This window comes from Anastrepha ludens, chromosome 6, assembly GCF_028408465.1.
Source record: "Anastrepha ludens isolate Willacy chromosome 6, idAnaLude1.1, whole genome shotgun sequence".
NCBI lineage: Eukaryota > Metazoa > Arthropoda > Insecta > Diptera > Tephritidae > Anastrepha > Anastrepha ludens.
Window position 1 is genome coordinate 32,057,578 of NC_071502.1, and position 14,857 is coordinate 32,072,434.

Below are 14,857 nucleotides of genomic sequence, written 5' to 3' on the forward strand. Positions count from 1 at the left end.
GCTGAGATATCGCATTTTGAAATTTTCATGTTTCTAAATTTTCCTACACCTGAAAATCGATTGAGATAACATAGACATGATATAGTCGATTACTAATTTTCTTGAATTGAGTCTTATTTTTCTTAAAATTTTGTCTCACACCATAAGTATGCTGACTCACCACACCCCTACACTTGCTTGCGGTATGGTAGGGGTGGTTTCTAGGGGTTAGGGCTGTGTCTGACTCGGTACCCGTGGGTTAGATAGTGTAGGAGTTTGGTGAGTTAGCACACTTATGGTGTGAGACAAAATTTTAAGAAAAATAAGACTCAATTCAAGAAAATTAGTAATCGACTATATCATGTCTGCAAGGCTACATAACCTCAAATATGGGCAAAAACGGTGTTTTTTGCACTTTTAGGTTAGAATATCTCGAAAACCAGAGCTGATAGAGCAATTCTGACGCCAGATTTGGATTCAGCGCATCATAAACCTTCGGAAATATATAGTCTGGTTTCTGGGTCCGCTTCGCTAATGTAATGGTTGCTCCGCTTAGCAGCTCAAAATCATAAGACTAAATAAAGATAGCGAAAAAATCTTAAGGACAAAAATGTTCACAAAAGAATGCTCTATAAAAAAGCTCTGATTTATATTTTCCATAAAATCAATAAAAAAAAAGTTATTACGCTTGAAAAAAATTCATCCCTTAATTTTTCGCGTAATTTTGTTTATAACTTTTTTATGATTAATTTTACAATAAAAAGTTTTGAATGAAAGTTGTAGATAATATTATTATCTACAAAAAAGTATTTCACAAAATTTTCGTAACTTTCGAAATTCACGAGATAATCGCAAAAAAACCAGTTGCACCCTTATTTCCAAGATGGCGGCCGCGGGACACAACCCCCGACCCCGAAAACTCAAACTTAAGTTCACAGTGATGGGCTTTACATAATAAAACCATAAACTCGCATACTCCTAAAATTACTAAGTTAAATCTTCTTTGACTGGACTAATTTGATATTTGAATATCGATGATTTTCAAGACTGAAACATCGGCGTTTATGAAAGTTACATCGATGTTGCTTCGAAATTTTTAATAGATTATGGGGGGTTTAATTTTTGGTGAATAATGCCTACAACACATACATAAAAGGTCGTAAAAGGGCGCCTAAATGTATGCCAGTACAGAATTATTACTAAACGGTAATTGTTAATAGCACCTGGTGACGGTCAAGCATGCATGTTCTGCAGCTTATATGTGTGCGTGTCGGGTGCATGACGCTAATATCTAAAATTTTTGATTTTCATCATACAAAAGCCGACAACAAGTATGTGTGACACGAAGCAAGTTCGTGTGTCACCCGACACGCACACATATGTATAAGCTGCAGGACATGCATGCCTGAGCGTCACCATAAGAGCCGTATTTTGAATAAAAATAGTGAAATTTGAAAGAATCTACATTTTTCTATGTTTATAATATATGTGCATCCATACATATGTATGTATGTATTTTTAATAATAGAATTTAAAAACAAAAATTTTGATAACCTCGTGTCCATTAAGCGGTTCCTCTGCTGGGTTGTTGTTGCGCCAGCCCCTGAGAACAGCGAAGAACTAGCGTTTAGTTAGCACTGAGGTTGCTACAATTGGCAAGTACATCATACAGATTTTGTATAGGCACGGAAAGATATTCTATGGGCTCTCCTTTGAAAGGTGACAATAAAAACATTAGAAATTCTGAGTCAACTTTGATTTTGCCATTTTCGCTGATTTTTTTTTAATTTTTATGTGTTAATAGTTTATTATAACCCCATATGTCACGTTCCTAGCTATGGTCCTTCTGAAATTCTGTAGTGGACTCATTTTCCGTATATATATACATATGTATACATATATGTATGTTTAAGTGAATAATTTCGATTTGGCAGTCGGATCGCCAAAAAGGAAGCACCTTAAATCGCGGAACCAGTAGCAATCGCCCAGGACGATCATTGCTCAAGTTACTCGCGAGTACTCGTAAAAAAACGTTGCTTAACAGTATTACTATACAATTAAGGCATTCGTATTTTCTGTATTGTATCGAAGACGTACATAAATGGCATGCAGATGGCGCTACCATATTCGGATTACGGCCAATCTGTGATTTGGTGAAATGTAGTCCTTATATATGTATGTAGCTTCCATTAACAGATTTTTCAGTTCACCAAGCACATCGATACAAATCATCATTCATTAATGAACGATGCATCGATGTTTTGCGGGTCTCAAGATGGATGTTAAAATATCGATATTTGTGAACGATTCTCCGATGTTTGCAAACATCGATGTTGAATTGGCATCTCTAATCGTATATATGTATATTCTGATGCAAAAATATAGAAGGCATCATGGGTCGGAAATGTGGGTATGAGTGAAGAATAGCGACTCTTGGCTACGGAAAAAATAAAAAAGTGGGCGTGGTTCGACTTTTCAAAGTGGCATACCTATGTATATAAGATTTCTTACGTAAATAAATAACATGGGTACTAGAGGGCGAGGGGAAAAGGTGGGAATTTAAAAATTCTAAAATGACAAAATAAAAAATATCTGCCGTTCGGAGTCGGCTTGAAACTGTAGGTCCCTCCATTTGTGGAACAACATCAAGACGTACGCCACAAATAGTTTGAAAACAAGTTGGTTAATTAAAAAAAAGTATTTCGTTATTTGTTACAATAGAAATATAATTATTCACAATCATCATCGGATGGCGGCGCAGTTGTAAGGATTGAATGTGGTTCTTCCACGGACGCTCCGATGATATTTTTTATAGAAAAGAAAAAAACGTTAGTGTCTAATTGCTATCAGCCTTTTTTATTGGCATTTAGATATATCTATGTATGAATGTACATATATTATATGATACAATTTATATATATAGCATTGACACGGAATTACTCTTCCCTCCCGTTGGCTGACACGTCCTGATCTTTGGTATGATAATTTTGCAGTGAAATTAAATTTTAAAGTTAAGTCGAAAGTAACCTCGCCGAACTGCGTTTAACACAGTAATCGTTTTAACTGTTCGGCGGGGAAATGCCGAGGTTAACGGCCTTAACGCTGCAGCGACTGGAACCGGTGGTTTGCAACAGTTGGAACGGTAGGCGCAATTAACATCAGGGTGGCTAAACATTTATTAGAATTTAGGGTGTGGCCTAAAATTATGAATTATTATAATACCTTACAAAAGACATTAGTAGCTAAGACTATCGGCCTAAATAGAAGATACAATTACCTTTTATTTGATATAAAACATTACATATTTATGTATGTTAAACTTTCTTAAAAACATTTATTTTATTCGAGTCCGGCCGCAAGCCCTCCAACGACAGCGACGGGGAAAATCAGTCCATACAAATGTTATGGAATTTCGTACAATAAATTGTACAGAGATGGATAATATGTAGTCTACATATGTAAATCCCCAATTTCCGATGCTTGAAAGTCCAAAAAGTTATTGGAAAAAATGTTGATGCAGTTTTACTTCAAGTTGAAAAACAGTGTTAGCAAAAGTAAATACATACAGTACAAAAATAACTTACTTTGGTGAGAAAACTTTACTTTGTTACCCCTTTATATAGGTTTGGTAAAAAGAAATCCATTATTTTTGCGTAAAATTTGCGCAAATGGTTTAAAACTGTTTTATGGGCGATATTTAGCTCTTGAGCTATGCTACGACTACTAACATCTCAGTCATTTTTGATTATTTTTGTGTTTTTATGGACATTGCCGACATTTTCTTTGACATAAAAAATGAACGGAAGCGACGAAACCAAAATTGCACGTAATTAACTGTTCCAGTATCGGCACCATAAACACCATTCACAATTTCAGCGGTGCGGCTTGCATTTTCGCCTTTTCGCTTTTATCAAAGAAAAATTGTAAAAGGTACCGAGTTTCCGCTTTGTTGACTTCCATTGTTAACATCCCGTCACCCTGTAACTCACAACTGAATGGAATAAACAAAAAACTGCAAATTAATTCTTTTAGTGTGAAATGTCACCTTGACAACGAGCAGAAACTTTGAATTGTTTGATCGATACTTTACGAGATATCGATCAGAACAGCCATCTACCGAGAAAATAATAATAATAAATAATCTCCCCAAATCCACTTAGAAAAACTTTAAGTGGATGCGTTCGTTGTGTTATTTAGGAACAAAATAAAAATTCATTTCAGTTTCAATAAAATATACGCATTTATTTCAGGCCATTTAAATAGGAATCAAGTTTCGCTTAGATTAAAAATCATTAATTCGGTCAGTCGCATCTCACATGACGCTGTGTTAAAAATTATACAATATTGAAATAAAAACATTGTAATACAGAGTATGTAAATGCTCTTTTTGAAAATTTGATTAAATACATATGCATATGTATGTATGTATGTATAATATTATAATAAATTAATTAGTGTATACTCGCAGTAAAGAGGAACTATGTGTTATTATTAGAGACATACGCTTCTTGGTCGGACTTCCAAGCAAGCAAGTCTACTTTGATTGCAACATTTTTGTTTGTGTTGGCAGACTAGATATATGACGTTAATATGTATGTAAATTTAACTGTGCCCTTTTAACGGATATCCACCATCAAAGGTCTACACAGAGTTGCAGTTTATATTTTCGATTGCACAATACCCACTGCTACCACCTCTAAGGTAACTGGTGTAACTAAAAGGAAATATAACATGGATTAATTCAAGTTGTTGTAATGCAATGTTGTAAAAATGCAAATTTTCTACAAATAAAAAACGTTTTATTTGGCCACAAACTTACACATTCGAAAAATACTCTGAAAATGAGGGTAAAGCATTTGGAGCGTTGTTGCCAGTGTTAGCATTCTCTTTGCCTTCTTCGTTGATGTCATGGTAGCTATCATTTTCAATATATGTAAAGCCTGTGGTAGAGTAAATTGGCGGTCGGGGCTCAGAGATGTTTGCTTCCGTTGGGGCGATTTGAACGCTACAATTGAGAGACTGCTGTTCGTATGCAAATTCTTTGTTGCAATAACCGAATACTTCTGCCTCTGCAACACTTTTCTCCTCGTCTATTGACGATGTGTTGTTGTCGCTGTCATTACATGTTGGAGCAGTATCATCGAAGCGCCAGCCATTGCCATCAACCACATATCCAAGGCGTTGCAAGTAGTCGGCAACGGTTTTTTCCGATAAATTAATAATTTCCGCAATCTTTCTAGTTGTGAAAAGAGGATTTCTTTCAATTAACATTTTGACTTTATCACTATCTGCGACACCTGGACGCCCAGTGCGTTGTCCATCAACGCAGCTTGTGTCGCCCTTTCGAAATTTTGAAAACCAAATTTGTACCACACGCTCACTAACAGCATCATCGCCATATACTGCACAAATCTTCCGTTTCGTATCTGTGGCCGTTTTATTTTTACGGAAATAGAAAAGCATCAAACAACGTAAATATTCTTTTTTCTTTTCCATATTTTACTATTAGCTATGGGTATGCTCTACGGTAGCAATAAAAAGTGAAATGGTATTTTAGAATGATTGTGGCTGAGATGAAATACGCCAAACAACTGATTCGAAAAATTAAGATTTCGTTCTTGCTAGCCCGTTTCTCGATATCATTGTAATTAGTAAAAAAGCAAGATTACTTTTTTTCTACCCTTATCTACATACATAATTCTGTCTGAGTTTATGTTAGGAGTACATGAGCACGTACCTGCTTTTGTGTCTCTTTTTTAAATCATAAACAATACCCATGTGGTAAGATTGTGTAAAATGTGACGGTGGAAGGGGTAGGTCGTTAGCCAGCCTGGCTGACTGGCAGGCAGGAATACAATTATGTATGTAAAAAACACCCCTGCGAGAGATGAGAGCAATTTTTTTGTGTTAATGCACGGGGGTTCGTCTTGGGTGAAACTTATGGAAACAACCCTGAATAACTTCAATTGATAAGCGGTGGTGACTTACACAGAATCCGCGAGTGTAGATGAGGATAAAAAAATGCAAAAATCGCGATAATTAATTTCTTTTCAATGCCTTGGAACAAATATTGATGAAATTTCCTTTGAATACGCACTTTTTATTCGTATGTGTGTACACGTATATGTGCATATGTACGCGTGTGTATATTTAATTTAAATCCATAGAACAAGAAATAGAGTAGAGAAATGAAAATGTAAAAATTTTAGAAACTTTTTTGTACTTTAAACATAATTCAAAAGCCAAATTTTTTATGTCTGTTATTTGAGTATGGAAGCAAAAAAAATTGTTTTTGTGGGTAAGAAGATTTAAGGGTGTTTTGCGTAGAATTGCTATAAATACATACACATAATTTTGAACTCATTCCGTGAAATAAATAATTCACTGACTAAAAATTTTAATTAATTTTCTGGAATGGAAATTAGCAAAATGTGGTTAGTTAAGCATGAAAGGATGTTAAAGTGAAATAGAGGATAAACAAGTTTCTCAACATAAGTGTGTGAAATTACCGTGCAGGATACCTATTAATGTGCCCTCAAAAACCCACTCATCCAACACATCTCTCCACATAGGCCCACCCCGTCGAAATGGTACGTTTCTTGGGCCTACTATTAGATCAGATTGACGATGAGGCAGGGCTTGATAAACTACTATTACATTTATTGTGATATTCTTCATAAATTAGGATACAGTCACCATAATTTTAGCGATTCTCTAGGATAGTCGGATAGTCGTTTACTACATAACACAATGAAATTTTTTATCTAAAATTGAATTCGATTTTTTTTTTATGGATAATCAGTTTTATAGTAAATTGAAGTGCAAATTTCAAGTGGCTTCGTAGTATATACAACAAAGCGCAAATTTAAGTGGCTTCGAAGCATCGGCATTGGCATTTTCTTTTTGACGGTTGTAGGATTTTTTTTTCATATATTTCTTATTTATTTTTTTATTTTATACAATTATTATAAAGGGTGGTTAAGTTTCAAGGGCCGGTGTTGATTTTGAATAAAATCCATTTTTTTTTAGGAAATTAGTCATTTCGCTTTATTATGATAATATTGGTATGGTCCAATTACGTATGGAAGAAAATATCGGTCAAATGGCCGCCGCGGCCTCGGCGGCACACCTCCATCCGATGGTCCAAATTTTCGATGACGCTGAGGCATGATTGAGGTTCTATGCCGTTAAAGTGCCGGATTGTCTCATCCTTTAGCTCTTGAATATTTGCTGGCTTATCGGCGTACACCTTTTCTTCCAAATAACCCCAAAGAAAGAAGTCCAACGGTGTCAAATCACATGATCTTGGCGGCCAATTGAAATCGCCGCGACGTGAGATTATACGGCCATCAAATTTTTCGCGCAAAAGAGCCATTGTTTCGTTAGCTGTATGACAAGTGGCACCGTCCTATTGAAACCACATATCGTCCACATCCATATCTTCCGATTCGGGCCATAAAAAGTTCGTTATCATCTCACGATAGCGAACACTATTCACAGTAGCTGCCTGACCGGCCTAATTTTGGAAAAAATACGGCCCAATGATGCCGCCGGCCCATAAACCGCACCAAACAGTCACTCTTTATGGGTGAATTGGTTCTTCGGCAATCACTCTTGTATTATCATTCGCCCAAATGCGACAATTCTGCTTATTGACGAATCCAATGAGGTGAAAATGTGCCTCATCACTGAAGATGATTTTGATTTTGATTTGAACGCCCGTTTTCATGTGTATCTTTCCATGGTTCCAAATTGAATTAGTCTGAAATTGAAAAAATTAAATGCAGAAAAAAACTTGACGTTTAGGTGTGGCTCACATTCAACATCGTCCCTTAAAATTTAACCACCCTTTATAAACTTACAAAGTAACGCAGCACTAGCATCAGAGGCTTTCGGCTGGGTATTCTTTCTTATAAAAATATTGGTATGAAAGAAAAAACGGCACACCTCAGCGAAAAATGATCAAAAATCAACTGTAATTTGTGCTCACTTAAAACTTACTCGAAAGTGCCACGCCCTCTTGTGCAATATCTAAAGATTTTCGCCTTTAGTGTGGCATTCGAAATTTATGTAACTGTATGAAATTTAAGTACCTCAGTATAAACGGTTCCAGAGAAAAGGTATATGGAGGTTTCAGTTTGTATGGGAGCTGCTATGATGACCTCTGTCCAATACCTCCCACTTTATATGATGATTCTGATTAAAAACTTTTAAGTTTTGATGAAATTTTGTAGTCTGAAACTTTGCGTTATATGGTTTTTGTTGTAGCATGAATTATATGAATGTTGTGTATATGAGAAGTAGTAGTGGTATGTAAATATGTATATATGCACATACATATGTACAAACACATATTCATAAGCATGGAAAATTTCGAGAAAAATTACGTCGCGACCTTAAACAAGCACAGTTCTCCCCCCATTCTGGATTTTGGACAGCAGGTGTGGAAAATTAACGAAGTGGTAAAAAAAAATACTCCCGCAGGATTTGGAAAAATTGAAACATACATCACAATTTGGTGGATGAAATCCATTGAATTTGTCACCGCTGTATGCGCAGCTCCTTTATTAATATTATTGTTCCAATTTTACTTATCGAAAGTTTTCTCGAGGTATTTATTAACAGTTCATAGATTCAACTAAATAATGTAAATAATTTCAATTTCAACTTAAACTCTTAATTCAAAGCTTTAAAGTAAATATAATATATACATGTGGGGCGTGCTTAATATTATTGTCTTATGCTAAATTTTAACAAAACGGCGCTTAAATTTAATAGTTTATTCTACCATTGGAACGGAATGCTTTGTACATGACGGTGGTTCTTTACAATTTTACTGCGGTACGAGTAGCGGTTAAAATATAGGGAAACACCAAATATTATCTAGACCTGCTAGACCTTCATATGTACCTATATGTATAATGCGCTCTGCTGACTAGTATTAAAACTCGAACTCAGGATGCAAAAATTTGAATTTCGCTATTTCCAAACTAAGCCACTTGCTATTCGTTTGATTGTGTGATTGTAATTCCCGCTGCAAGTGCTGCAAAGCATGAACAACTTGTACAATAAGCTCGTCATATTTTATATTTCCATCTGATTCGCGTGAAGTTTGCGTGGCATTCACGGCGGAGCCAAACCCAGAAGAGCTTGATAATGTCGAAGATGATGGAGCTATAGACAGATCGATTGGCTGTATTTCCCCCAATAATAATTCATTTTTAATAACGTCCAAGTTTTTACAGTTCAAATCATAAGGCCTGCTGCTATTAGCACCTTGACTCCCATCGTAACTGTTCACATTACTTGGACACGGTGTAATGGCGCTTAATGTAGTTGCGCGGCCGAAAAATGACTGATCGCTATTGATGGGATAAAGTGCCACGTGCTCATCAGCTTGCGGAGACAATTCTTCGCGAAACCGTTCATTTGCTGAGTTGCAATTTTCTGCTTGATAATTATTTTTGCTGTGCAACGACAATAATTCATACCCTGTTATTTGCTCATTTGCGACCATTTCCATCTAGTATAAGATAAGGTGTATTTGTGTATATGACAGTCAATACATTTAGTCAGTACGATACTCACTGGTATATCATTTTCATTAAAATTCACAGGTGTTTTGGCTTCCTTTATACCCAGCTCTTGCGCTCTCTCTGCATAGTTGATATTAGCAACGGTACTTTCATTGGCATTTTGTTTGAGGCTAAAATTGAGTGGCTTCTCAATATACGCGTCCATTAGTGTGTTGTTATGTGCTCTTTCAAGGGAGTGGCCAGGAGTGACCAGAAAGGGATCGAGCGCATTCCACTGGAAAAATGAGAGTCGAAAAGTAGTATTTTTTATGAAATATCATGAGATGCAAACACCAATAACAATAACAGTGCATAAAGCCGTCATATTAAGCACATACAAAGCAGCTTTACTAACGAAGCGCAGATATATTTTAACGGTTCGCTATGCTCTAAATTAATACCTCTGGTGCGCAGCCCATATTGGTGTATGTGATTCAAATAAACGTAACTGTTTGCTATATATGCGAATATTAATAATATTTTGCTACTCTTATGTGCAATACAATTAAGGGTAATTTAATTAGGTGCAAGTTTTTACCTTCTGCAAAATATCGGAGCTTTGTTCAGTTTTTGGATGTTTTTGGTTTGGATCTCCTTGTTGGTTTCGGTTTTGTTGTTGTTGTAGTTGGTGCCGCTGAAAGGCTGCTTTAATTTTAAATAGTTCTGAAGGCGGTTGTTGTCCGATTCGTGATGCAGGCGCTCTGTTGCCAGTGGCATTGTTACTACGACGTCGAGTTGATTTACGGTTTCTCAGAAAGCGATCTCTGCGGTCAACTAAAGCATTAACCTTCATATCATATATTTTCCCCATCAAATCTGGATGGCGGCGCTGAAATATAACAGGAAATTTAATATCAAAGTAGAATGCGCTTTACTTTTTACAGATTAATTAAATGTTTGTTGTTGTTTTTTACCTTAATATGCATGTGAAAATTGCCGGTAGATCTCACGCTACCACGATACACACGATCTGGTGGGCAGTTACAACATTTCACCGTTACATTCTCACCGTCTTGTGTTTGTATTTCAAATAGTTCCCCATTGAGAATGTAAGGAATATGAATATTTCGTGGAAGCGAACTGATAGCCGTAGCGTTGTCAGAGGAAGTTGAGGTATCTGGAGCCATGTGTAGTTTGGATGGAGACATGCTACCTAAGAGGTTTAAAGACATTTTCAAAGCGTATCCCTCTTTAATTGATAGATTTTGGGATTCTAGCGATTGCTTCTATGAATCCGTAATCCCCCACTTTGTTTTTGTTGGGAGAGTATTGAATACGCGTGGACTGCACGATCCGCACTAAACGAGAGCTACTTACGAAATGAAGTATTGATCATATTTCATGTCTTGCACTTTGTGACCTTGAGCTACATATGCACATATGTATGTCCGTTGAGAATTATTGCATCTTCCATTCCAACAAAAAAATTATAATCAAAGAGAAACAACAGCACTTACTATAACATCACTTTTTCAGAGTTTTATTACGGTTTGAATCCGAAAGATAGCGATCTAAAGTCGTTCATTATAGGAGTTTCTTGTATCAAAATGATAACATGCACTTCTAATTGTACCTGTAATTTGGTCTAGAACTTCTTTTGAAAAGCTGACAAGTCCAAAAAGCTTTTAAACTCAAATAATCGTTTGAATAAGGAAAAATACAGATAATGTGGCCAATTAGTATTTGAAGCTGAAGTATTTATTCTGAGGAATTGCCGTATGATATGAGAGTGGTTTGTGTCTTAGCTGTTTGTTTAGATTTCTATTCAAGGCGAATCCACATAAATCCATGAATTCGCTTTGGTTTATAGTTGCATCTGATATTTGACAAATTGCTGAAGGAAAACACGAGTTTGTGTAAATTTAACTTTATTTTACTCGCATAATAAGTGAAAGAGCTTGTTTCAGTTATTAACTGAAAATGGCCACAACTGACGAGAAAGTGGACGCTAAACCAAATATATTGGTCACAGGTATGAATGGAAACATCCACACATAAGTATGCAAGATATTCTTTGCCGGCGCGGAACATGTGTCTTATTGGTGTAACAGTATGCAATTTTTAATTAGTTATTACCTATTATTAGGAACGCCTGGTGCGGGGAAGACATATCTGTGCCAAAGGATAGCTGATCAATTAAAGGTGAATTGGTTGGATTGCTCCAAAATTGCAAAGGAAAATGATTTTGTTGAAGAATATGATGATGAGTACGATTGCCCTATACTTGATGAGGACAAGGTATTTAATTATTTTGTTCAGTAATATAGAAAAAGTTAATGCTCTTAATTTATCATAGCTCATGGACTACATGGAACCTTTCATGCAGCAAGGTGGAAATATTGTGGAATATCATGGCTGTGACTTTTTCCCAGAGCGTTGGTTCCATGCTGTTTTTGTTGTTACTTGCTCCAACACACTGCTATTCGACAGGCTGAAGGAGCGCGGATATAATGAAAAGAAGCTAAAGTCTAACATTGAATGTGAAATTTTTGGGACAGTGCTTGAAGAGGCTCGTGATTCCTACAAACCAGAGATTGTGTTTGAATTAAAAGGCGATACTAAGCTGGATGCTGAACAAAGTCTAAAAACTATTAAAAATTGGTACAAAGCTTGGAAGCGAAAGTGAACTGTTGTATTTGAACATAAGTGTTTATAGGGACTAGATTAGGTAGAAAATATCAAACACATGTACAAAAATACGCGATAACGGTGAATAATGTACGTAGATATGTACAAACAGTGACACACAGCCAAATGAGCATCAAGTTTTTCAACGAAATAATGATATTAGGCGAAAATGAAACACGTTATTTATAACATTGATATGCTAGTTGGTAATAATTTTTTTTTTTATAAAATAGTGTATAAATAAAAATTATTTTGAATATTCCAGACATATTGTACGGCACAAAAAACATACAAAATTGAAAAGGTATTATCAAAGTGCATTTATTGAAGGTGATGGCACTAGACTAGCAACAATTTTTTGCACGTTTGATTGTCACGGCAAGTATTGGCGAAGTAGAAAACAAAAAGTTAATTAGCCTTGTTTTATTGTGCTGACAGCCCCATGGACGCGGCGGAAGAAAACAGAAAACAAATCAGCTGATTTACCGATACCACCGTTAATAGATTCGCCTTGGGTATTATATAATTATAAAGGTAGTATTAATGAATATTTTGTAGGTTATCCACTTTTGCCAATAACAGCTTTGGAATCGTCTACGTCAACTCTTTGGTTTACTCAGGATACATCTTTTGCTATTCTTTTAACATCTTTTAGAGGTTAGATTGGATTCGAATTGCTTTATCTAGAACAGCTCAGAGGCTCTTTATAAGATTCAAATCTGGGATTGCCCTGATATTTGAGCAATACCAAATGAGCCAAATTTGTACTATCGCCGATTTATGCTTCGGGTCGATATCCTGATAGGAGCCAAATCTTTCCCGAATAGAACTTTGTAAAAAATTTTTCTTTGAGATACCCAAATACTTATGTATGTCTATCCATATTACTTTAAAAGTTAAATTTAATAACAATAAAAGTTAAATTTCTGGTTCCTTCAGATGACATGTGCCCCCATACCATTATATGCCCTCCAGCGTGTCTGGCTTTGACAAATAAAATTTTGGTCGTTCGAAGCAAGTTCTTATCTTTGGTTGTATAGTCTTTTGCAAACTTTAACCTGGCAGTAAGGTTTCTGGCTATGATAAACGTCTTGTTTGCCTGCTGTACGTCAATGTAAATCAACATCTCTTAGGACTCTGCGGACAGTTTCGGAATGGCAGTTTTTCCCAAAGATATTTATTTAACTTCATTTGTAATTGTTGGAGCGATCTCATGTGGATTTTCACGTCTTCTTCGTAAGGATCATTGCTATGGAAAATCTTGTGCTGGGTTTTTGCCTTATTTTGTACAGGGTTTTCGCACACATAACGCTCAATAAGGTATTGAACAGTGCCGGACTTAATTTAACCTTTTCAGTTATTAAAATGTTGACCATCTGGTCATCGCTAGCTAATCAAACGCAAAATAACATTTCTTAGTGTGGAGTGGAAATGGTAAGAAAAATTGTTATTTAATAAGTACTCCTTTCAAGTTTGATATTGTTCATTTATTGTTTTTAACGCAAAATTAAATTCAAATTAGAGGAAGTTATCGATTTGTATTTGTAAATATCACGTTTGGGCCGAAATAACTTCTACAATCAGGTGAGTATCGGCAACAGGCCATCAAAAAAGTAACAGAGTCGCAACACAAGGCGAATAGAATACAAAAGGTGGCGTCTTTCGAAAATCCGTACTTTATATTTCGCCAATTGGACAACTTTTGACGTCATGCTCCATAATAATACAAAAGAAATTAACAGAAGGAGCTGAAACTACATGCTTATAAAAATTCAGTGACTGGCTGGGTAATATTGGAATTTGTGACATTTAAACTAAACCAACTAATGAAAACGAAGAGTGAACGTATTAAATTGTGAAAGCACGAGTTATAAAAGTATCTCCAAATGCAATTTTACCGCGTTTTTAAGCGGATGACGTCGTGGCCAAAAAGTGTTTGTGTGTGCGTATAATGAATTGTGTTTGGTGGTTGTTGTTGCTGTAGCAGTAACTTTGCCCTGTCAGTGTAGTGTAATCACCGGTGGTCTTCGTCTAGCTCATCTAACGGTAGGCCCAGGAAACTAGCTGTTTAGACAAGTTGGGTCCATAGGGAGATGAGTGGATTTGATGGGGCATGTGAAAAGATGGTTAGTGTCTACGGGGTGCCTTCACATGCCAGTACACAGCCCTGTCTAGTGTACTGTGACCCACCCTAATTGCATTTTGTAATTTTTATAGCTTTCGCCTTCTCTTCCGGTTCACAATCCAGTAATTTCCTTTCCTTTTGTTCGTTTATTCATGGGCTCTGACAACACAGCGAATGACCACTTAAACCGTAACTTCTAACACATTTGCCCCTCTTAGGGGTTTAGTAAGGTTGCTCTACCACAACCACACTCATATTTTGTCCAGTAGTAAGGGCCTATTAAGTGAATGTTTTAGCACCCAAGGTAAGCTGGAATGGGGATGCTCACGTGATCTTATTGTATATCAAATTAGATATTGCGAATGCAAGGCGAACCAAAAACTGGCCACGTTTGAAATAGAAAGGCAATCAGTGGTATTCATTAAATCTTTCTATGATTATCGCTGCTTCATTCGTTTTATACAGATGAATAATTGACGACTTCATCTGAACCGATGTATATGAATGTAATCAATCAGCTATCGATTTGATTTGAATTGTTTTATTAAAT

General features: G+C 36.1%; 3 protein-coding genes across 4 annotated transcripts; 1 reads left to right on the forward strand and 2 right to left on the reverse strand.

The window, feature by feature from the left end:
* Positions 1-4,200: 4,200 nt before the first annotated feature.
* Positions 4,201-6,136, reverse strand: LOC128866824 (uncharacterized). Of its 2 annotated transcripts, XM_054107824.1 has the most exons (3): positions 5,968-6,136; positions 4,799-5,405; positions 4,201-4,693 (listed from the first exon to the last, which is right to left on the reverse strand). In XM_054107824.1, exons 2-3 carry the CDS (start codon positions 5,248-5,250, stop codon positions 4,621-4,623), a joined length of 525 nt encoding a protein of 174 aa, XP_053963799.1. In that variant the 5' UTR covers positions 5,251-5,405; positions 5,968-6,136; the 3' UTR covers positions 4,201-4,620. The 2 variants fall into 2 exon arrangements, with proteins under 2 accessions (XP_053963799.1, XP_053963798.1); XM_054107823.1 differs by lacking the exon at positions 5,968-6,136 and having other exon boundaries at positions 4,799-5,557.
* A 2,357-nt stretch (positions 6,137-8,493) lies between these two features.
* LOC128866823 (uncharacterized) lies at positions 8,494-10,909 on the reverse strand. The gene is made up of 4 exons (XM_054107821.1): positions 10,469-10,909; positions 10,093-10,383; positions 9,568-9,789; positions 8,494-9,502 (listed from the first exon to the last, which is right to left on the reverse strand). The coding sequence occupies exons 1-4, from the start codon at positions 10,724-10,726 to the stop codon at positions 8,921-8,923; spliced, it is 1,353 nt and encodes a 450-aa protein (XP_053963796.1). The 5' UTR covers positions 10,727-10,909; the 3' UTR covers positions 8,494-8,920.
* Positions 10,910-11,345: 436 nt separating this feature from the next.
* LOC128866825 (adenylate kinase isoenzyme 6 homolog) lies at positions 11,346-12,444 on the forward strand. Its single transcript, XM_054107825.1, has 3 exons — positions 11,346-11,526; positions 11,641-11,792; positions 11,851-12,444. Exons 1-3 carry the CDS (start codon positions 11,475-11,477, stop codon positions 12,178-12,180), a joined length of 534 nt encoding a protein of 177 aa, XP_053963800.1. The 5' UTR covers positions 11,346-11,474; the 3' UTR covers positions 12,181-12,444.
* Positions 12,445-14,857: the final 2,413 nt, after the last annotated feature.